This window comes from Oncorhynchus mykiss, chromosome 4 (genome assembly GCF_057628025.1).
Source record: "Oncorhynchus mykiss isolate SJ-2025 chromosome 4, ASM5762802v1, whole genome shotgun sequence".
Lineage (NCBI taxonomy): Eukaryota > Metazoa > Chordata > Actinopteri > Salmoniformes > Salmonidae > Oncorhynchus > Oncorhynchus mykiss.
In genome coordinates, this window is record NC_143025.1 from 57,029,749 (window position 1) to 57,053,032 (window position 23,284).

At 41.8% G+C, this 23,284-nt stretch overlaps 2 protein-coding genes across 6 annotated transcripts in view; one reads left to right on the forward strand and one right to left on the reverse strand.

Annotated features, from left to right (window-relative positions):
* The first annotated feature begins 8,922 nt into the window (after nucleotides 1–8,922).
* Nucleotides 8,923–20,106, forward strand: LOC110522011 (protein disulfide-isomerase A6). Its single transcript, XM_021600070.3, has 12 exons — nucleotides 8,923–9,303; nucleotides 9,793–9,934; nucleotides 10,494–10,551; nucleotides 10,899–11,025; nucleotides 11,316–11,422; nucleotides 12,478–12,726; nucleotides 12,955–13,095; nucleotides 17,592–17,676; nucleotides 17,836–17,908; nucleotides 18,135–18,293; nucleotides 18,577–18,673; nucleotides 19,057–20,106. The coding sequence occupies exons 1-12, from the start codon at nucleotides 9,288–9,290 to the stop codon at nucleotides 19,126–19,128; spliced, it is 1,326 nt and encodes a 441-aa protein (XP_021455745.1). The 5' UTR covers nucleotides 8,923–9,287; the 3' UTR covers nucleotides 19,129–20,106.
* Nucleotides 20,017–23,284, reverse strand: part of LOC110522014 (hippocalcin-like protein 1) — a 66,265-nt gene continuing 62,997 nt past the window's right edge. For all 5 annotated transcript variants that reach the window (XM_090232312.1, XM_090232311.1, XM_090232314.1 and 2 more), the window contains exon 4: nucleotides 20,017–21,487. In XM_090232312.1, coding sequence (XP_090088438.1) covers nucleotides 21,396–21,487 — 92 coding nt within the window. In that variant the 3' untranslated portion in view covers nucleotides 20,017–21,395. The remainder of the gene's footprint in view (nucleotides 21,488–23,284) is intronic.

A 23,284-nucleotide genomic window follows, 5' to 3' on the forward strand; every position in this document is an offset into this window, starting at 1 on the left:
AGAGAACACGCACTTTCTAGTATCATTCTCCTATTGAACATATTTCTTTCCTTATGAAATATTATAGTTTAATTACATTTTAGGGTATCTGAGGATTTGGTAGAAATGTATTTTGACTTGTTTTAACAAAGTTTAGCTGTAGCTTTTTGGATTCCTTTCTCTGCATGTTGAACGAGTGGATTACTCAAATTGATGGAGCCAACTACACTGATCTTTTGGGATATAAAGAAGGATTTTATCTAACAAAACAAAACTACATTTTGTAGCTGGGACCCTTTGGATTGCAAATCAGAGGAAGATTTTCAAAAAGTAAGTGAATATATATGTGAATTTATGAAACCTGTGCCAGTGGAAAAATATTTTGATGTGGGGCATCGTCCTCAAACAATCGCATGGCATGCTTTCGCTGTAAAGCCTACTGTAAATCCAACAGTGCAGTTATATTAACAATAATCTAAGCTTTTAACCAATATAAGACACTTGTATGTACATAAATGTTTAATATCCAAAAATTGTATGATTATTTATTTGAATTGCCCACCCTCCAGTTTCACCGGAAGTTGTCCCGCTAGCGGGATGCCTAGCCTTAAGAAGATTTATTTTAAATAACATCTCTTATAAATACACAGAGAATGTGCAAAGGCTATACTCAAACATCTTTTCTGTCTAAAAGGACACTATACCCAGAGTAAACAACACCTGAAAAGAGCGAAAACAGGAAAGGGGGTTTAGGGGGTGAGAGCTAAAAAGGGACAGAGTAAGCTCTGGTCTCTCTAAGCAATGGGAAACATTCAAGAAAATATGACCCCACACACAAACTTCACCAGTAAGGACTAAGAGTCTCTTTGGATCTAATACGTGTGGGCTTTGGTTAGAATCTTTGCCACTAGTCCACTGACTTGAGCTGACCAACATTTGATCCAAATGTTAAGTATCAAGATTTAGTAAAACACCATGATCACGTAGCAAAGAGGACTTGGTCTCAAATATCGGTAGCACCCAGATGCCAGCCCTCCTAAATCCAGGGATCTGTCCAGGAAGCAGCATCGCGTGGACATCGGCGAATTTGTTGACATAGTGGACGATTCGCTAAATGTCCTCAGAGGAGAGTATCCATTTGCTGGCAAGACAACCACCACACCTCTTCTTCCTTGGAGCCATACCATGTACCTTGTATAACTGCAGTCAACTTATAGTATCTGTAAAAATTCTGAAACAAGAACATTTATTTAAAACATGCCTTTAATATGTGCTGAAAGGCACAATTTATCCTCAGCTGTTTTATTGCAGCTTGATTCAAAATATATAGCTAGATAGTTTGTAATTCATTCATGATTTCGGAATATGGGAGAGTTTTGATAGCACAGATAAAATAGTGCCGCAAAAGTTATATGTTACAAGCTAGCATCTTATATTTTTTTCCATCTATACCAAACCGATGTGAAAGTGCTCTATTGCTATGTTTCATCGTACAGTTAAGATTGCTAGCCAGCTGAGAATCAATTAAACAAATAGACGATTTATACACATTCATCATTGTCCTCTCTGTTTTAGGGTCCATGAATCCATCTGTGAATATATTCAAGAAATTGTATTGTGTTCTTAAATGTTCACTTACTCAATCTACTCCTTCCTCAACATATCTTACCCTCTTAAGCAACCTTAGATTTATCACTGGCTGAGGGAGAAACCTATGTGGGATAGCAGGAAAACCACAGAGGGGCTTAAACTCCCTCCCAAACAACCCCATCTCTCTCGCCATGCAATTGTCTATCCACCCAAAGCTTGTATTCTATTGAACGCCGTTTGGGTCTTTGCGTGTCAAAAACATACACGTCAAATAACACTATGTAAACTATATGCAAATGTTGACCAATTACTATATGAAAAACTTCTCATTCATCATCACCAACAAACGACTAAGTCATGTCGAACCTTGAAAACACAAGAGACCGCTTTTTCCGTTTTGCCAGCCAAGTGCAACCACCTTTACAACCACCCCAGGAGGATTGGGTGGTTCAAAGGTAGGATTAATTCTGGTAGGTTAGGCGTACCTTTTTGTAGGATGTGTAACCTTATGTCCTTGTAGATTTACCCAATATGTCATGGCTAGCTGTTGTCTTCTTAACTTTAACGGCATCTCTCCCAACTCTTCCTGCATCGCTGCCACCCTGGAGGTCCTGATTGCTCCACAACATATTCTTAGGGCTTGGGCCTGGATTACATCTAGCTTTTTTGAAGATGTCTGAGCTGCTGATCCATATGCTATACTTCCATAATCCTTTGATTACCTTAACAGTGCTATATATATCATTTTCAACACCGTTATATCTGCCCCCCACTCCATTCCAGACAAGCAAAGCATCACATTCAATATTTTCTTTCCTTTGATAACTACTCTGTGAATATACTCCACCCATGTCATTCGAGTGTCAAACCCTCCCACCTTCTCTCTCCAGATTCCTTCCATACAACTTCAAGTATAATTCCTCCCCAACCTTCCTTCTAGAAAAAAACCTAAGGGACCACTGCTCTACTTCACTAATCGCTTCTTGAACTCTTCTGGATGTATGGGTAATATTTCTCCCTCTCTTCCACATCGCTCCATCATCCGCAATCATTGACCTCCCAATATCCGGTCTCACCTGAGAGAATACATTGTCAATCATAATGGAGAAAAAAAAGACTAATGACACTTCCCTGGGGGGGTACAATTATATACCTCAATGCTTTCTGACGTAGAGCTCCCCACCCTCACTTGTATTGATCACACAAAAATAAAATCCTTTATCCAGTTAAAAACACTTCCTCCACAACCCCCATGTTATCCAGCTTGATAAGCAGGCCTTCATTCCACATCATATCATAGGCCATCTCTACATCAAATAAAATGTCTACCACCACCCCCTTGTTTGCCTGTTCCTTCCGTATGACTGACTCAAGGCACAGTACAGGATCCATCATTCCCCTGACTTTCCTGAACCCACTTTGATCTGGTTAAAAAAGTAGTCCTCTACTCTCCAGGATGTACGTCAGTCTTTCCGCTATCATCCATTCCATAAATTTACATACGTGAGATGTCAACGCTATTGGCTTATAGCTTGAAGGACTAGTAGAGTCTTTCCCTGGTTTCCATAGCGGCACCACTACCGCCTGCTTCCACCCTCCAGGCAGTTTCCCTTCCTGCCACACCTTATTCTAAAGGCCCAATACTTTCCCCATTGCAGTGTCACTGAGATGAGCCATCATGATTTAACACATCTCATCCGTCCCAGGAGATGTTACCCCAGCTTTAGCTAAAGCTCTCTTCATCTCAGCACACATAAAAGGGCATATTCAATGTATCCCCCACCATTTCTCTCTGATCCAGGACCCCCGGATTTTCTCCTCTGACCCTCTCCTTCCCACGCTGCCCCTCTTCTGCCAGATTATTTGAGCTGTGCACCTTCACAAATGCATGGGCTAACATCTCTGCCTTATCTCTCAACACAACAATCTCCCCACTATTCAGCACAGGGAGATCCCAGTCTCTTCTGTCCCCACTCATCATCCCCCATACCTCTCCCAAAGGAGTGGTCCTGCCTATGTTTCAATAGAACCAGCGCCAATACTTCCTCTTAGCTGTCCATATGATCCTCCTTACTACTACTGTTTGTGCTTGTTTAAACTAAATCAGGTGTTGGTATTTATGGGACCTTTTCAACATTCTGTAAGCCCTGTTGCTACTCTTCACTGCTTCTCTACACTATTCACTCTACCAGGGGACTGCGTTACTCTTTCTCCCCCCGGTACCCATAGGAATCACCTGCCTTGTGCTCCTCTTATTCCATCATTGACTTTCTATATCTGAATTAAGATCTACCTGAGACAGCTCCTGTTCACTCAACTCCTGGAACTGACCCCACTCCACTTTCCCAAACCCTACAGTACACATAAAAAAAAATGTAAAAAATATTTCACCTTTATTTAACTAGGCAAGTCAGTTAACAAATTCTTAGTTAAAATGACGGTCTACCAAAAGTCAAAAGGCCTCCTGAGGGGACGGGGGCTGGGATTCAAAATAAAAAAAAAATATAGGGCAAAACACGCATCACGACAAGAGAGACACTACAACATGACATAAAGAGAAACCTAAGACAGCAATATAGCATGGCAGCCACACATGACAACACAGCATGGCAGCAACATAACATGACAACAACATGGCAGCAGCACAACATGGTAGCAGCACAAAACATGGTACAAACATTATTTGGCAAGATTAACAGGATGAAGGGCAAGAAGGTAGAGACAACAATACATCACGCGAAGCAGTCACAACTGTCAGTAAGAGTGTCCATGATTGAGTCTTTGAATGAAGAGATGGAGATACAACTGTCCAGTTTGAGTTTTTGTTGCAGCTCGTTCCAGTCGCTAGCTGCAGCGAACTGAAAAGAGGACTGATTCAGGGATGTGTGTGCTTTGGGGACCTTTAACAGAATGTGACTGGCAGAACGGGTGTTGTATGTGGAGGATGAGGGCTGCAGTGAGTATCTCAGATAGGGGGGAGTGAGGCCTAAGAGGGCTTTATAAAAAAGCCTTAACCAGTGGGTTTTGCGACGTGTATACAGAGATTATATGCCTCAGGACTACCTGAAATGACTCCTTGCTGTCCCCAGTCCACCTGGCTGTGCTGCTGCTCCAGTGTCAACTGTTCTGCCTTATTATTATTGGACCATGCTGGTCATTTATGAACATTTGAACATCTTGGCCATGTTCTGTTATAATCTCCACCCGGCACAGCCAGAAGAGGACTGGCCACCCCACATAGCCTGGTTCCTCTCTAGGTTTCACCTAGGTTTTGGCCTTTCTAGGGAGTTTTTCCTAGCCACCGTGCTTCTACACCTGCATTGCTTGCTGTTTGGGGTTTTAGGCTGGGTTTCTGTACAGCACTTCGAGATATCAGCTGATGTACGAAGGGCTATATAAATAAATTTGAATTTAATTTAATTTAATTTAATATTGCTTAACTGAAACAGTTTTGTAAAGAGGAATGGTCCACAATTCCTCTTGGCCGTTGTGAAGGTCTGATCTGCAACTACAGAAAACATTTGGTTGAGGTTATTGCTGCCAAAGAAAGGTCAACCAGTTATTAAATCCAAGGGTTCACATACTTTTCCCACCCTACACTGTGAATGTTTACATGGTGTGTTCAACAAAGACATGACAACGTATAATTTTGTGTGTGTTATTAGTTAAAGCAGACTGTGTTTGTCTATTGTTGTGACTTAGATGAAGATCAGATCAAATGTTATGACCAATTTCTACATAAATCCAGGTAATTCCAAAGGGTTCACATAGTTTTTCTTCCCACTGTATGTATACTGTAGCTAAAGTAATACTAAGTGTATGTTGTGTAGTAAGCAGTTAGTAGCCCATGTGCCTCACCCTAATAATTTGGGTCTATTTTCACCAACGTGGTATTGTAAACACATTGTTCGTGGCCAGTGTGTGTTTGTTTGCCAATAACTAGTTTTAGAGAAATGCAATCATTGAATATTGTAAGAGCTTTCTTTGTCTGTTTCTATGTAAGAATGGCCCATGTTCTGAATTCTGTCGCTGTACATTTCAAAACTGCTGAAAAATAGTATTGACTACGTCCGTCATCTCTCGCTCATTAACGTCTTAATCTAAATGACGGATTGCCTCTTATCCACTTGTCGTTCCCTTATGCCATAGTTTGTGCACCTCAATTGTCAGTAGAAATCACATTTGTTTAAGCAAGTCAGCCATATCAGCTATGTTTTTCTAAAAGACAGTAAATGTGGCTGAATGAACTGTAGCAGTGGTAAGGTGTTGGGGCGGCTGTGGGACTCTGCTGTTGGGACAGCTTTATGTAGGCCCTAACATTTTGTGGGCAACGTTTGTCACCGTTATAGTGAAATTAATGTATTGTTTAGTGTTGTTGCTTTGCTGGCATGCATCCCACTTTTTTTTTTTGCCTCACCAAGATTTATAAACTAAAATTGACACTGCTCCTCCCTTTCATCTACACTAATTGAAGTGGATTTAACAAGTGACAGCAATAAGGGATCATAGCTTTCACCTGTATTCAACTGGTCAGTCTATGTCATGGAAAGAGCAGGTGTTCTTAATGTTTTTTACACTGTGTATATTTCATACAATATACAGCCAAAATATTGGGCTTCAGGAAACAGCAGAGGGAGCACTCCCCTATCCACATGGATGGGACATCGATGGGACAGTAGTGGAGAGGGTAGTAAGTTTTAAGTTCCTCGGCGTACACATCACGGACAAACTGAATTGGTCCACCCACAGACAGCGTCGTGAAGAAGGCGCAGCAGCGCCTCTTCAACCTCAGGAGGCTGAAGAAATTCGGCTTGTCACCAAAAGCACTCACAAACTTCTACAGATGCACAATCGAGAGCATTCTGTCGGGCTGTATCACCGTCTGGTACGGCAACTGCTCCGCCCACAACCGTAAGGCTCTCCAGAGGGTAATGAGGTCTGCACAACGCATCACCGGGGGCAAACTACCTGTCCTCCAGGACACCTACACCACCCGATGTCACAGGAAGGCCATAAAGATCATCAAGAACAACAACCACCCGAGCCACTGCCTGTTCACCCCGCTATCATCCGGAAGGTGAGGTCAGTACAGGTGCATCAAAGTTGGGACCGAGAGGCTGAAAAACAGCTTCTATCTCAAGGCCATCAGACTGTCAAACAGCCACCACTAACATTGAGTGGCTGCTGCCAACACACTGACTCAACTCCAGCCACTTTAATAATGGGAATTGATGAAAATTGATGTAAAATATATCACTAGCCACTTTAAACAATGCTACTTAATACCCTACATTACTCATCTCATATGTATATACTGTACTCTATATCATCTACTGCATTTTTATGTAATACATGTATCACTAGCCACTTTAAACTATGCCACTTTGTTTACATACCCTACATTACTCATCTCTTGGGGCAAAAAAGTATTTAGTCAGCCACCAATTGTGCAAGTTCTCCCACTTAAAAAGATGAGAGAGGCCTGTAAATTTCATCATAGGTACACTTCAACTATGACAGACAAAATAAGAAAAGAAAATCCAGAAAATCACATTGTAGGATTTTTAATGAATTTATTTGCAAATTATGGTGGAAAATAAGTATTTGGTCAATAACAAAAGTTTATCTCAATACTTTGTTATATACCCTTTGTTGGCAATGACAGAGGTTAAACGTTTTCAGTCTCCACAAGGTTTTCACACACTGTTGCTGGTATTTTGGCCCATTCCTCCATGCAGATCTCCTCTAGAGCAGTGATGTTTTGGGGCTGTTGCTGGGCAACACAGACTTTCAACTCCCTCCAAATAATTTCTATGGGGTTGAGATCTGGAGACTGGCTTGGCCATTCCAGGACCTTGAAATGCTTCTTATGAAGCCACTCCTTCGTTGCCCGGGTGGTGTGTTTGGGATCATTGTCATGCTGAAAGACCCAGCCACGTTTCATCTTCAATGCCCTTGCTGATGGAAGGAGGTTTTCACTCAAAATCTCACAATACATGGCCCCATTCATTCTTTCCTTTACACGGATCAGTCATCCTGGTCCCTTTGCAGAAAAACAGCCCCAAAGCATGATGTTTCCACCCTCATGCTTCACAGTAGGTATGGTGTTCTTTGGATGCAACTCAGCATTCTTTGTCCTCCAAACACGACGAGTTGAGTTTTTACCAAAAAGTTATATTTTGGTGTCATCTGACCGTATGACATTATCCCAATCTTCTTCTGGATCATCCAAATGCTCTCTAGCAAACTTCAGACGGGCTTGGACATGTACTGGCTTAAGCAGGGGGACACGTCTGGCACTGCAGGATTTGAGTCCCTGGCGGCGTAGTGTGTTACTGATGGTAGGCTTTGTTACTTTGGTCCCAGCTCTCTGCAGGTCATTCACTAGGTCCCCCCCGTGTGGTTCTGGGATTTTTGCTCACCGTTCTTGTGATCATTTTGACCCCACGGGGTGAGATCTTGCGTGGAGCCCCAGATCAAGGGAGATTATCAGTGGTCTTGTATGTCTTCCATTTCCTAATAATTGCTCCCACAGTCAATTTCTTCCCACAATGTGATTTTCTGGATTTTTTATTTCTCATTTTGTCTGTCATAGTTGGAGTGTACCTATGATGGAAATTACAGGCCTCTCTCATCTTTTTAAGTGGGAGAACTTGCACAATTGGTGGCCGACTAAATACTTTTTTGCCCCACTGTATATACTGTACTCGATACCATCTACTGCATCTTATCTATGCCATTCTGTACCATCACTCATTCATATATCTTTATGTACATATTCTTTATCCCTTTACACTTGTGTGTATAAGGTAGAAGTTTTGGAATTGTTAGGTTAGATTACTCGTTGGTTATTACTGCATTGTCAGAACTAGAAGCACAAGCATTTCGCTACCCTTACATTAACATCTGCTAACCATGTGTATGTGACAAATAAATTTGATTGGAACTAGTAGTAGTAGGCTACATGATCTGTGTCATTGTGCATGAGTGTGTCTTTCTCTGTGGTTTTCTTCCTACCTCGACTGCACCACAGAAGATGATCTGTCATTTGTCACAGACATAAAAAGCACTCGAACCAGCAGAACCAGAAATTTTTGCAAATAAGTCAGTTAATTTCACACATTTAGTAGCATCAGCCTCAAAACTTTTTTGGTCTCTAATTTATTAGGCATCACCTTTCCATTTTCCGGTTTTGACTGAGTGACTGGCAGAATCAGAGCGGGTTTCATTCTCTTTGATGATGGGTGTTTTACTTTTAATGTGAATTAACGTTTTTATATATTTTTTTGACCAGCCCACCTTAATAGAAGATGGTCCGGCCCTTCTGGCATTTGCCAGAATTGCCAGACCGCCAATGCTTGAAAATGGTTTTCGCAGATCAGGGGGCTCCTTGCTCCCCACAGCCCCAAATCGAAATCTATGCACTGTATTGTGACGTTCTATTGATAACGGCCTATGCAGCAAACTAATAAAAATCATTGTAATAAATGACTTGCACTGGTAGCATTTTGGCTCTGCAAGCATCTTCCTTCCTTTAAAAAAAAAAATATCTTTCTTCCTTTTTCCCCCCTGTTGGTAAAAACTACACGTCGAGTTCTGATTGGACATGGAGCGGCACAGCCTGCGGAGAACCAATCAGCGTGGGCCACGGTAATATTTTGTCGCCCTCTCTTCTAGCGCTGTGCATGACAAGAAATTAGAGAGGTGCACAGGGAACCATGAGACTTTTACTTGGTAAGAAAGTCTAAACAGCTTGTGTTCGGATGTTTTTGTATTATAACTAGGTTAATATCATGGTGGCCATAATACGATGTGTGCAAGATTGCTTACGTTAGCTAGCTATTGAATCAGGTTACAGTTTGCTTCACTGTAGCTAACCATATGAATGTTCGTGGCCTTGTAAACGAACTAACAGTAATGACAGCTACAGGATGGCTTAAAAGACGACCAGCAAAATGAATACCCGATGACGGCTCAAACAGCTCCTGTATTCTAAGCTAACTAACTAGTTAAATAGTTATTTGCAGTTTGGCTTGATGTGCCAACTTTTGTAGCGCTAGCTACCTATGCTAACTAACTAGCTAGCTAGATAGATAGATACTTATTTTTTTCTGCTGAACTGTAGACAATGGAATTGTGCTGTTGTGTTAGTTTGCTTATGTATGCAATATGACAATGTGAACAGACGCATCTCACATTCAGCTCCTTCCTATTTCCCACCAGCTCTGTTGGGGTGTTCCCTGGTCTTTATGGTCCAAGGCTTCTACTCTGCTAGCGATGATGTGGTTGAACTCAACCCCTCCAACTTCAACCGGGAGGTTCTTCAGAGCGACAGCCTATGGCTCATCGAATTTTACGCACCTTGGTGAGTGGTCAAGTCTTCCCTGGGCCCAATGAAATACTGAGAACTTGCTCGAGAGTGAAATTGTCACCAAGCAGTAGTTAGTGTTGTACGTAATCTCCTTATCCCAATATCCTGTCAAGTAGGGACAACCAAAACTGTAGACCTGGGGGCGCATTCAGGAGGGTGTAACATTAGAAAATGTTTAGATTGAAATGTCTGGTGTAGAATGGATTACATTGTCTGTCAGGCAGAATAGGGAATTGTGTCAATTACATTTCTGCAGCTTTCTGATCACGGCACCTCACTAAATACCCCCCAGTTTATAAGGGTCAATTATGACAATGATAAAGAAGTTGATATATTAGTAAACCCATATTCCCTTTGACATGATCTTGAAGCCACTGCACGCATCCTGTCTCAACAAACATCTGTTGCAGGTCTATGCAAAACCAGAATTACTCACTATCCCTCCGATTGTTATGAAACTCTTTGCATGGGATTTGTGTAGACTTCACTTTGTCGATTTTATATCAGGCTGTGTGTAGTCTGGTGCCTCAGACTTAACTGTTTCTCTCCACAGGTGTGGCCACTGCCAGAGTCTGACTGCTGACTGGAAGAAAACAGCTACAGCCTTGAAGGTAAACTGCACATTTGTTATTGCAGTGTTATGACACTGTCTTTTGGTTTAATTACACCAAAATGAGATCAACTTAAGATGTTTTATTACAGTGCTATGTCACTAGAGACAAAGACTGCACATTACTACAGTGAATTCCACATACAGTGATCACAGCTGTGCAGGACAATTTGATCACTACAACTGAATTCACAATAAACGGAGTGTACCTTTTCATGACAACTTTGTGAGATTGCTATGGCCTGGGTGTATATCTTTCTAGTTTTGAGTACAAAACAAATGGAACTCACTAGCACTCTATGAGCTATACCAATGACAGTAACCTCTCGCTTTTTTCTCTTCCCTCAGGGGATCGTTAAGGTCGGTGCGGTGGACGCCGACCAGCACAACTCCCTGGGTGGTCAGTACAGTGTCAAAGGCTTCCCCACCATCAAGATCTTTGGTGCCAATAAGAACAAGCCCGACGATTACCAAGGTACGTCTAATAGCTTGTCAATTAAAAAATAAATACATCTGCATTTCTTATTGGTTCAGGTAGTCCCTCCCTGTTTCAGTCCCATTTTCTTCCTTTTTGTGCCTAATGAACACAACCCTGGGTTTGTATTCATTAGTGCACACCCATAGCAAAAGGTTTTGCAATGGAAAACAAAAATGAGTTCAGTTTATCATCCCTATTTTGGTTTTTATTTTGGTGTCTAGTGTAGTGGCTTCCAAACTGTGGGGCGTTTAGGAAACTGGTGTTAATAATCTTTCTCCCTCCCTCAGGTGGGCGCAATAGCCAGGCCATTGTGGACGGTGCCCTGAATGCTCTTCACACTCTGGTGAAGGACAGGATGAGTGGCAGGTCGGGTGGCTCTGACTACAGTAGACAGGTAACTAACTACTACTTACACCTAGGCTGGGTCATGTTAAGTAGGAAGAAAATGTTTAGAAATGGGGAGTTACTATCTGATCTCGTCCAATAATAACAGATTGTTTTTTTCTGTTACAAAACGTTTTGCTACGTTGTACCCTATTGCACATGACTCCAGTGTCCTACAACATTTAGCCACCTGTTGAAAGAATTTTAAAATGACAGTGTGGGTTTTAAGAATCATGTCAAGTCTCTTTTTGTTGAAACATACAGTGCCCTCTGTAATTATTTGGACAGTGATACATGTGTTGTTTTGGCTCTGCACTTCAGATTTGAAATGATACAATGACTATGAGGGTAAAGTGCAGAATGTCAGCTTTAATTTGAGGGTATTTTCATCCATATCGGATGAACTGTATAGAAATTACAGCACTGTCCCCCCCATTGTTTTTAGGGCACCAAAAGTATTGAGACAAATTCACTTATTGGTATTGTAGTAGTCCGATTTTGGTATTTGGTTCCATATTCCTAGCACACAATGATTACAGCAGACTTGTGACTCTACACACTTTTTTGTGCCAAAGGAAAGGAATGGTAAATAATGTGTCATTTTGGAGTCACTATTATTGTAAATAAGAATAGATGTTTCTAAACAACCAAAACAAACAGCAAATGCATTTAACGAGATTGTAGAGTCAGTCACAAGCTTGATGTAATTGTTGCGTGCTAGGAATATGGGACCAAATACTACACTTTTGACTACTTTAATACACATATTTGAATTTGTCCCAATTCTTTTGTTCCCCTAAAATTGGGGGATTATGTACAAAAAGTTCTGTAATTTCTAAATGATTCACCTGTATATGGATGAAAATACCCTCAAATTAAAGCTGACAGTCTGCACTTTAACCTCAGTCATTGTGTCAGTCAGTTGAAATCCACAGTGCTGGAGTACAGAGCCAAAACAACAACAGCGTGTCCCTGTCCCAATAATTACGGAAGGCACTGTATATTTTGAGCAGAGTGTAAGCGGTGCGTCTAAGTTAACGTATCTTCGTGGTTGTTTTTCTCTAGAGTGGTGGTGGCGGCGGCGGCAGTAAGAAAGATGTTGTGGAGCTGACCGACGACAACTTTGACCGGCTGGTTCTAAACAGTGGTGAAGTGTGGCTAGTGGAGTTCTTTGCCCCCTGGTGTGGCCACTGCAAGAGCCTGGAGCCTGAGTGGGCGGCTGCAGCCTCGGCCGTCAAGGAGCAGACCAAGGACAAGGTCCACCTTGGAGCAGTGGATGCCACTGTGCACCAAGGTCTGGCCAGCCGCTATGGGGTGAGCAGAAAACACCCACCAAAACATCACAGCAGTCAGATACTATCAGTGTAGCCTCACCACTGATGAGCTGTGCACCACTGTCTGTTCATCTGTACACAACAGCAGAAAGTTTAGGAATCACGTTCGCCTATTCATGACATCTCTATCGGCAATGTTCCACCAAGTTTGCCAACTGAACGTGGCCATGGACTGAGGTTTGTCCTGTTTCTCTCTCCGTATCTGCAGATCCGTGGATTTCCCACCATTAAGATCTTCAAGAAAGGGGAGGAGCCTGAGGACTACCAGGGGGGAAGGACCCGAGGTGACATCATTGCCGGGGCTCTGGACCTGTTCTCCGACAATGCAGCTCCTCCGGAGCTGCTCGAGGTCCGTGTCTGCGAGTCCGTGTCTGCATGTACAATATGATAATTTATTCTGATGGAGAGCATAAAAACAAATGTAAATGTTTTTTTTCATTCCTCCACAATTTCGTGATTATGATCTTGTCTCATCGCTGCAACTCTCCAATGGGCTCGGTAGAGGCGAGGGTCGAGTTATGCGTCCTCCGAAAAAACATGACCCACCAAACTGCGCTTCTTAACTTGTTATGGCTGCAATCCCGATATCGGGATAAGTGTCATCAACAACCGCTGAATAGCAATATTACTACAAATATTTATATTCATGAAATCACTAGTGCAATATAGGAAAACACAGCTTAGCCTTTTGTTAATCCACCTGTCGTGTCAGATTTTGAAATTATGCTTTTCAGCGAAAGCAATCCAAGCGTTTGTGTAAATTTATCGATCGCACTACAAAACATTAAGTACACTTAGCATCAGGAAGCTTGGTCGCGAAAATTAGAAAAGCAATCAAATTAATTGTTTACCTTTGATCTTCGGATGTTTTCACTCACGAGACTCCCAGTTACACAACAAATATTCAGTTTGTTCCATAAAGATGATTTTAATATCCAAAATACCTCCGTTTGTTTGTCGCGTTATGTTCAGAAATCCACAGGAAAGAGCGGTCACGACAACGCAGACGAAAATTCCAAATAGTTTCCATAATGTCCACAAACATGTCAAACGTTTTTTATAGTCAATCCTCATGTTGTTTTTAAAATATATAATCGATAATATATCAACCGCAAATGTCTTTCACAGTAGGAGAGGGGAAAACAATGGCTGTCCAAAACTCATGTGACCATTTGACGCGTTGTTATCGTTCTGGCTCACTTTTCAAAATAAAAGCCTGAAACTGTCTGAAGACTGACACCTTGAGGAAGCGATAGGAAAAGGAATCTGGTTCATATCCCTTTAAATCCAGCAGAGGCTATGGAACATGGAGTTTTCAAAATAGAAGCCACTTCCTGTTTTGATTTTCCTCAGGGTTTCGCCTGCAATATCAGTTCTGTTATACTCACAGCCAATATTTTGACAGTTTTGGAAACTTTTGTGTTTTCTATCCAATACTAATAATAATATGCATATATTAGCAACTGAGACTGAGGAGCTGGCCGTTTACAATGGGCACCTTTTCATCCAAGCTACTCAATACTGCCCCTGCAGCCATAAAAAGTTATCTCGATTAACCCGGAAGCCTGCCTCACCAATGTATCAGAGAAAACAACTGACGACCGTAGTCAGCCTGCACGCGCACTGCCCACCACAAGGCGTCGCTAGAGTGCGATGAGCCAAGTAAAGCCCCCGGCACCTGTCTAAGGATCATGCTTTTTAATCAGTTTCTTGATATACCACAACTGTCAGGTGGATGGTTTATCTTGGCAAAGGAGTAATTCTCACTAACAGGGATGTAAGCACATTGTGTACAATGCTTTTTGTGCATTCAGAACATTTCTGGGATCTTTAATTTCAGCTCATGAAACATGGGATCAACACTTTACATGTTGCATTTATATTATTGTTCAGTATATAAATCTAAACACGAGGCCTATAGGCTATGCCTACGCTCCGTTGTATGCCATTGCCTCATGAGTAAATTCTGAGCTGAAAACATTGTAGGGTATTCTGTTAAAACAACTACAGCCTATGCGCACGTTGTAATCAAAATTATAATCTTAATTGGTGATTTCAAAGTATTCTTTTGTGAGGTGCAACCGGGACCAGTAGATGGTGGGATCGATAAACCAGAATTGGAGAGGATCCTACATAATTGTTTAAATCTCCATATTTGGGAACATATATTTTTTAGGGGGTAGATCAGCTTTAATATTGCAGATTGTGCCTTCCATTAATGTCATTTTCTGCATCATTCCCAATCCCCCATATTTAAAAAAATAAATAAAAATAGATTGTCCTTTATTTTCCCTTAACCCTACCACCCTTTTGGGGACATTTTGGCTGCACAGTCGCTTACAATGGCGATGGACAGAGTTGTAGATAAGATGTTTGTATGTTCTCCACTGTTCAACAAGAATAGCCTATGCAGCTTGTTGTTGTCGCCAATCACAAGTCATCAAAGTGCCACTACAGTCATTTTGTATTATTTATTTTTTTCACCTTTATTTAACCAGGTAGGTCAGTTGAGAACAAGTTCTCATTTACAACTGCGACCTGGCCAAGATAAAGCAAAGCAGTTCGACACATACAACAACAGAGTTACACATGGAATAAACAAACATACAGTCAATAATACAGTAGAAAAAGTCTATATACAGTGTGTGCAAATGAGGTAGGAAAAGGGAGGTAAGGCAATAAATAGGCCATGGTGGCGACGTAATTACAATATAGCAATTAAACACTGGAGTGATAGATTTGCAGAAGATGAATGTGCAGGTAGAGATATTGGGTGCAAAGTAGCAAGATAAATACAGTATGGGTATGAGGTAGTTATGGCTGTGTACAGGTGCAGTGATCTGTGAGCTGCTCTGGCAGCTGGTGCTTAAAGCTAGTGCGGGAGATATGACTTTCCGGCTTCAGTGATTTTTGCAGTTCGTTCCAGTCATTGGCAGCAGAGAACTGGAAGAAAATGCGGCCGAAGGAAGAATTGGCTTTGGGGGTGACCAGTGAGATATACCTGCTGGAGTGCGTGAAACGGGTGGGTTCTGCTATGGTGACCAGTGAGCTGAGATAAGGCGGGGCTTTACCTAGCAGAGACTTGTAGATGACCTGCAGCCAGTGGGTTTGGCAACGAGTATGGAACGAGGGCCAGCCAACGAGAGCGGACAGGTCGCAGTGGTGGGTAGTAATGTGGGGCTTTGGTGACAAAACGGATGGCACTGTGATAGACTCTACTGGAGGCTATTTTGTAAATTACATCGCCGAAGTCGAGGATCGGTAGGATGGTCAGTTTTACGAGGGTATGTTTGGCTGCATGAGTGAAGGATGCGTTGTTGCAAAATAGGAAGCCGATTCTAGATTTAAATTTGGATTGGAGTTGCTTAATGAGTCTGGAAGGGGAGTTTACAGTGTAACCAGACACCTAGGTATTTGTAGTTGTCCACATATTCTAAGTCAGAACCGTTCAGAGTAGTGATGCTGGATGGGTGGGTAGGTGTGGGCAGCGATCGGTTGAAGAGTATGCATTTAGTTTTGCTTGCATTTAAGAGTAGTTGGAGGCCACGGAAAGAGAGTTGTAATGGCATTGAAGCTCATCTGCAGGTTAGTTAACTTCATTGGGATAGGGGGCAGCATTTTCACTTTTGTATGAAAAGCGTGCCCAGAGTACCTGCTACTCAGTCCCAGATGCTAATATATGCATATTATTAGTAGTATTGGATAGAAAACACTCGGATGTTTCTAAAACTGTTTGAATGATGTCTGTGAGTATAACAGAACTCATGGCAGGCAGAAATCTGAGAAAAAATCCAACCAGGAAGTGGGAAATCTGAGGTTTGTAGTTTTTCAACACGGCCCCTATTGAAGATAGTGGGATATTGGTCATCTTGCACTTCCTAACGCTTCCACTAGATGTCAACAGTCTTTCGAATGTTGTTTCAGGCTTCTACTGTGAAGGGGGGCTGAATGAGACGGGAATGAGTCAGAGGTATGCCAGCAGCCACGAGCTTGTGACGCGCGATCATGTGAAAGTTACCTCGCGTTCCATTGCTTTTCTACAGACAAAGGAATTCTCCGGTTGGGACATTATTGAAGATTTATGTTAAAAACATCCTAAAGATTGATTCTATATATTCTATTCGTTTGATATGTTTCTACGACCAGTAATATAACTTTTTTGACTATGTCTGACCTTTCCTCTGGAAACGCACGCGCGTTTGAATTTGTTTACCAAAAGCCCTAACAAAAGGAGGTATATGGACATAAATGATGAACTTTATCAAACATTTTTTGTGGAACTGGGATTCCTGGGAGTGCATTCTGATGAAGATCATCAAAGGTAAGTGAATATTTATAATGCTATGTTGACGACACAACATGTCTATACGGAACTGGTCGTCCTCGGGCCTGTTCGGAACGGGTCTCTATATTGAAAAATGTATTAATACATATTTGTTCTGGTGGGAAAGCCCGACGTCCATTTCGGAACGGGTCCAACTTTTTAAACTTCAAGAGGCCCAATTTAATGACCCCTGTCACAACAGACAATGCCGGTGACTTTGTGAATGATGTCACAAACTGTACTTGGGCCAGAAATAGGGTGCTTTTTAATTTAGCCAAATAAACTACAATTAACTACAATAACTGTTGGAATTTCATTTTTCCGCAGTGCTACACCCGAACCGTGACGTACTGAACTGTGGGTTTGGTGAACCGTTACACCGTTATTGTTTTATGCTCTCCGGATGAAAGTTAATTAGAACAATAACATATTTTAAATGGATGTCTTCTAACTTTGATGTTTAGTGTGTTTTTCTTCTGACAGACAGATTCTGAATGTGTGTGTGTGTGTGTGACTCTCAGATCCTTAATGCAGATGTCCTGAAGAAGACCTGCGATGATTACCAGCTCTGTGTCATTGCTGTGCTGCCCCACATCCTGGACACAGGTTAGATGGAACTACTCTCTTCAGTTAGTCCCCTGATCACGTTTATGCTTTTATTCTCAGGCTGTTTGATATGGCACGTGGCGTTGTACCTCATGACGGTTCATTGATTTTTGCAATTTTGAATCTGTACAAAACTGTCCCTTTCTTGACTCGTTGCAGGTGCAGCAGGCAGGAATGGCTACCTGGAGGTGATGATGAAGATGGCAGAGAAGTACAAGAAGAAGATGTGGGGGTCAGTATATAGAAAGAGCCTGCATTTGAACACATCACCGACTGATATACAAGTTATTTTATCCTATGTTAGTACTCAATAGGATTTGTGGATTAGCCAATGCAGTTGATCTCAAACGCACACAACTGTCTATGAATGATTTTGATCTGACTGTGGATTAATTAATTTAACCCAGTATAAATTCATCCATTTAGTTTGATTAGCAATGCAAGTCTTCTCTCTCTAGCTGGCTGTGGACTGAGGCTGGTGTTCAGATGGAGCTTGAGGCATCACTGGGCATTGGAGGGTTCGGATACCCTGCCATGGCGGCCATCAACGCCCGCAAGATGAAGTTCGCCCTGCTCAAGGGCTCGTTCAGCGAGACTGGCATTCACGAGTTCCTCAGGTAGGGGCGCCCATTTAGTGTTTTATACAGTATAGTATAGACCATGGATGCATCCTAAATGGCACCCTATTCCCTATATAATGCACTACTTTAATAGTGCCTATAACTGGAATAGGGTGCCATTTGGGACGTAGTCCATACCCAACCCTCTTCCTGTAGAGCTACTGGGTCACAAAGGCTTTTGCTCCAACTTGATTTAGCTAATTAGGGTCCTGGAGAGCAGCTAATCAGGTGTGGTACAGTATCATTTTAAGGAAATTTCTCTTATTTTTTTTTTTTTTAGGGATCTGTCTGTAGGCCGTGGCTCCACTGCTACCGTCGGGGGCGGGGCTTTGCCTAATATCAACTCTATCGAAGCCTGGGACGGCAAAGACGGCGAGGTGAGTGGGAGTGGTCAAAGGTCACATGTGATCCTCCGAGGTCCTCGTACCATAATACAGTTTTGGCTGGACTAGGTGATTTGAGCTTTACCCAAGTCTTGCCTCGGGCCAGTTCATGACGATGTAACGTTACAGAACATCCAGATAGAGATCGTGTAGAACCAATAAGATGTCCAAGAGAATAGTTTCACCCCACTGAATACACCACAGGGTCTTATTCATTTGTGCACATCATTGGGAATATTTGGGAACAGAATAAGTTGTGCAAAAAAGTTAACCCCTCCCAGTTTTGGTTCGCTTTCTTACGTTTGGTTTCTAATGAATATGTTATATTGTTTGCCTGCCCAGTCCTCGATCCTCTCTCTCTCCTCTTTTATCCCCAGCTTCCCGTGGAGGATGACTACGACCTGAGTGACGTGGACCTAGACGACAACTTTGGCAAGGACGAGTTGTGAGCCCAGCGTTCCGGTTTGACGACATCTTGTCTGTCTGGTCTACCTCGGCATGGCCAGTCTCTCCTCTCCCGTGGAGCAAGTTGGAGACTGGGTCGCCCCGTTACTGAAATACCCCAGAAGATAAAATACATTTAAGAGAGTGTGGCCCTGTTGAGAAATGCATTCTTCCCTCTGTTTCCTTCAGGTTAACACAGATCTATAAGCGATTAGAGAGGTGTTAGGAAGCTTACCACCCGTTTACTTTCATCAGTCCAACAAATTCAGATCTGTGAGTACTTCAAAGAAGGTTGGAAAGACGCAAGGATGCATTGCTGAAGTAATTGAACCACAGGAGGCTGCTGAGGGGAGGTTGGCTCATAATAATAGCTGTAACGTTACAACCATGTGTTTGAGTTCGATACCATTCGACTTCTAACGTTCCAACCATTACTGTGAACCCGTCCTCCCCAAGTTAGATGCCACCAACCTCCTGTGAATTGAACAGGGTCAGAAAGTCACCTGCAGCTTCTCACATCGGCCGAGTTCCACTGCTTAGATATTGCAACGCCTGGATAGGTAAAATACTTATGAGCTGTCGATGTCTGTAAGACTCCGCCTCACAGACCTGCTGAATATTAGTCACTGCATTAATTATGCAGGCCCTACCTTTTTGGAAAGAGTGGAGGCGTTTTCTGGATATGGCTGTCCAGTTGGAACATTCCTTTCTGCAACCGTCCCCTCTTCCTTGTTTCGCCACTCTGACGTCAAGCTAATCAGACATGGTTGTATTCGATTTCACTTTCATGCCCGGCCTGATGTGACTATATATATTTGGGGGATTTAGTTGTCGTATTTTTATTTTATTCTGTCGGTGTCTGTGCAGGACAAAGGGCAATACCGTGGGACTTCTTGTTTTTCTTATAAAACTTTATTTAGATTGTGTGAAAACAAAATGAAATTTTTGTTACAAAATAAAAAGAGAATACTGTTTCATCATTATTTATGTATGTGTATTCTGTGTTGTGAAATGACCAGCTTCACTGTCAATGTAATTTTAGCTAGGAACACAAAATAATTGAGTTTCTCACTTTAACAATGTACCATTGCTGTAGCACAGGTATTTTGAAAAATAAATTTTTATGGCCCCCAACTGTACTGGTAGTTCCAGTGTATTAAAACCAGTATGTTGTCATCTTTTGCAGATACTGGTTTGTTTAACTCCACAGGGATAGAGGTCATTCACAGCCATGGCCGTAGTGAATCTCTAACCCTGAAACTAGACTGCAAAGGTTGCATATGTTTTTCGGACTTTAGTCGCCTGTAATGGACACGCTAGCTACAGAAACCATAGAAGCAGCATTTCACCGAGACTTGTGTTGCATAATCTTTTTACAGTACAAGTCTACTTCTAGCACAAAGACGTGTGTCTGAGAAGTGAACAACTGATAGTTGCTTATGTTTTTTTCCCCTATTCTGATGCTTCTGGTGGAGCAAGCTAAAAACAACGCTAAGGGAACGCACACATTTGCATTGTAGTCTTCAGGGTGCGTATCCCCAGTGTTTCCTTATTGGAAATGAGTTTATCCTTTCGAGTTAAACAAACCAGTGACTGCAAAAGATGACAAGATACTGGTTTTAGTACACTGGAACTGCCTCTACAGTTGGGGGCAATAAATTCATTTTCGAAATACCTGTACATTGTGAAAAACTCTTGTTCCTAGCTAATATTACAATAAGAATAAGGATGTTTAATATACAAAATATTAGTTTTGGTTGATTTCGTCTTACCGTAACACGTCCATAATACATACAAGTGTAATACATTCAGTACAAATATTACGATTATTAAGCACTTCACTTTGACTGAAGTAAGGCAAGTAAAAATAAAACCTTAAGCATTTAAACATTTGCAAGGAAATGTAAGAGTCTATCAGTGGTACTGTGGATGCAGAATGGGATGTTTCATAACGGAAAACATTATTCGCTGTAGGAAGCATTTTTCAGACTGCTGCATTTGGGATATGGGAAACTGCCAGTTTGGTCTCAGATCTGTTTGCATGGAGTTGACAAGACAGCACAAACAGATCTGGGATCAGGCTAGGGAACTACTGCTAATGTAAACAATAATACATGGAATAAGGTATGAGTGTTGTAACGACAACTGAACCTCTTCCACCTCTTTCTTGTGTGAACTGTGGTTGTGTGTGTTGGATGGGGGATGATACAGGGTCCATCTGTCCGCTTTCCTGTGTTCAGGACTGTGTGTGGTTGTCCATTTGTCTTCAGAACTAGCGAGAGGTTCCCTGGTCAGATTGCAGGAGCCGGACGATGGAAGGGTCACTCTTGGCACCTTTGATGAACTCCTCCAGAGAGAGTTTGCCTGCATTCCAGAAGAGACCCCGAGTTAGCAACATACAATAGACTATGGACATCAATCTCATTTTGCATAGCGGCAGGCAGAATATTTTGAACGAGGACACCAGAAATGTCATATAAGAGCCCAAGTGAAATACCCATTCAAGACAATACAGTGGGGCAAAAAAGTATTTAGTCAGCCACCAATTGTGCAAGTTTTCCCACTTAAAAAGATGAGAGAGGCCTGTAATTTTCATCATAGGTACACTTCAACTATGACACAAAATGAGAGAAAGAAATACAGAAAATCACATTGTAGGATTTTTTATGAATTCATTTGCAAATTATGGTGGAAAATAAGCATTTGGTCACCTACAAACAAGCAAGATTTCTGGCTCTCACAGACCTGTAACTTCTTCACAAAATGATCACAAGAACAGTGAGCAAAAATCCCAGAACCACACGGGGGGACCTAGTGAATGACCTGCAGAGAGCTGGGACCAAAGTAACAAAGCCTACCATCAGCAAGGGCATTGAAGATGAAACGTGGCTGGGTCTTTCAGCATGACAATGATCCCAAACACACCGCCCGGGCAACGAAGGAGTGGCTTCGTAAGAAGGATTTCAAGGTCCTGGAGTGGCCTAGCCAGTCTCCAGATCTCAACCCCATAGAAAATCTTTGGAGGGAGTTGAAAGTCTGTGTTGCCCAGCAACAGCCCCAAAACATCACTGCTCTAGAGGAGATCTGCATGGAGGAATGGGCCAAAATACCAGCAACAGTGTGTGAAAATGTTGTGTAGACTTTCAGAAGACGTTTGACCTCTGTCATTGCCAACAAAGGGTATATAACAAACTATTGATATAAACTTTTGTTATTGACCAAATACTTATTTTCCACCATAATTTGCAAATAAATTCATAAAAAAATCCTACAATGTGATTTTCTGGAGAATTTTTTTATCCTTTTGTCTGTCATAGTTGAAGTGTACCTATGATGAAAATTACAGGCCTCTCATCTTTTTAAGTGAGAACTTGCACAATTGGTGGCTGACTAAATACTTTTTTGCCCCACTGTATAGGCTTGGGGTTTTGACAGTAGACTCAAGTTTACACTGTAAATTCAGTGCCACTAAGTTCCAGCTCGGGAATAACGGGTAATAACTATGTATTTACTAGGTAATTAGCTAGTACACCTTGAGTGGCCTAGTTACAGGATGCACCGGAGCTCCATTGAGTCTCATAGCTAAGGGTCTGAATACTTATGTAAATAAGCTATCTGTTTTTTATTTTTAATACATTTCCAAACATTTCTAAAAACCTGTTTACGCTTTGTCATTATGGAGTGTTGTGTGTAGATTTGAGGAACATGTTTAATCAATTTTAGAATAAGGCTGTAACGTAACAAAAACTGGAAAAAGTGAAGGCGTCTGAATACTTTCCAAATGCACTGTATGTCCTTGTAAAATGACACAAAATTGCTATGGCGTGACAAAGCCCAGTTGACATTATTCGCTTTATGCTAACCAAATGTAGCTTTCCTAAACGCTAGCTAGCTCTAGGAAAGTGGGTTTCAGGTACTGTTAGCTTAGAAGGTTTAGAAGGTAATGGTTGTAGCATTGTTTAGCACAGGCCTCCAGTCATTTGTAGCTTTTGAAAATTGACACACTATATACAGTGGGGAGAACAAGTATTTGAAAACTGCCGATTTTGCAGGTTTTCCTACTTACAAAGCATGTAGAGGTCTGTAATTTTTTATCATAGGTACACTTCAACTGTGAGAGACGGAATCTAAAACAAAAATCACATTGTATGATTTTTAAGT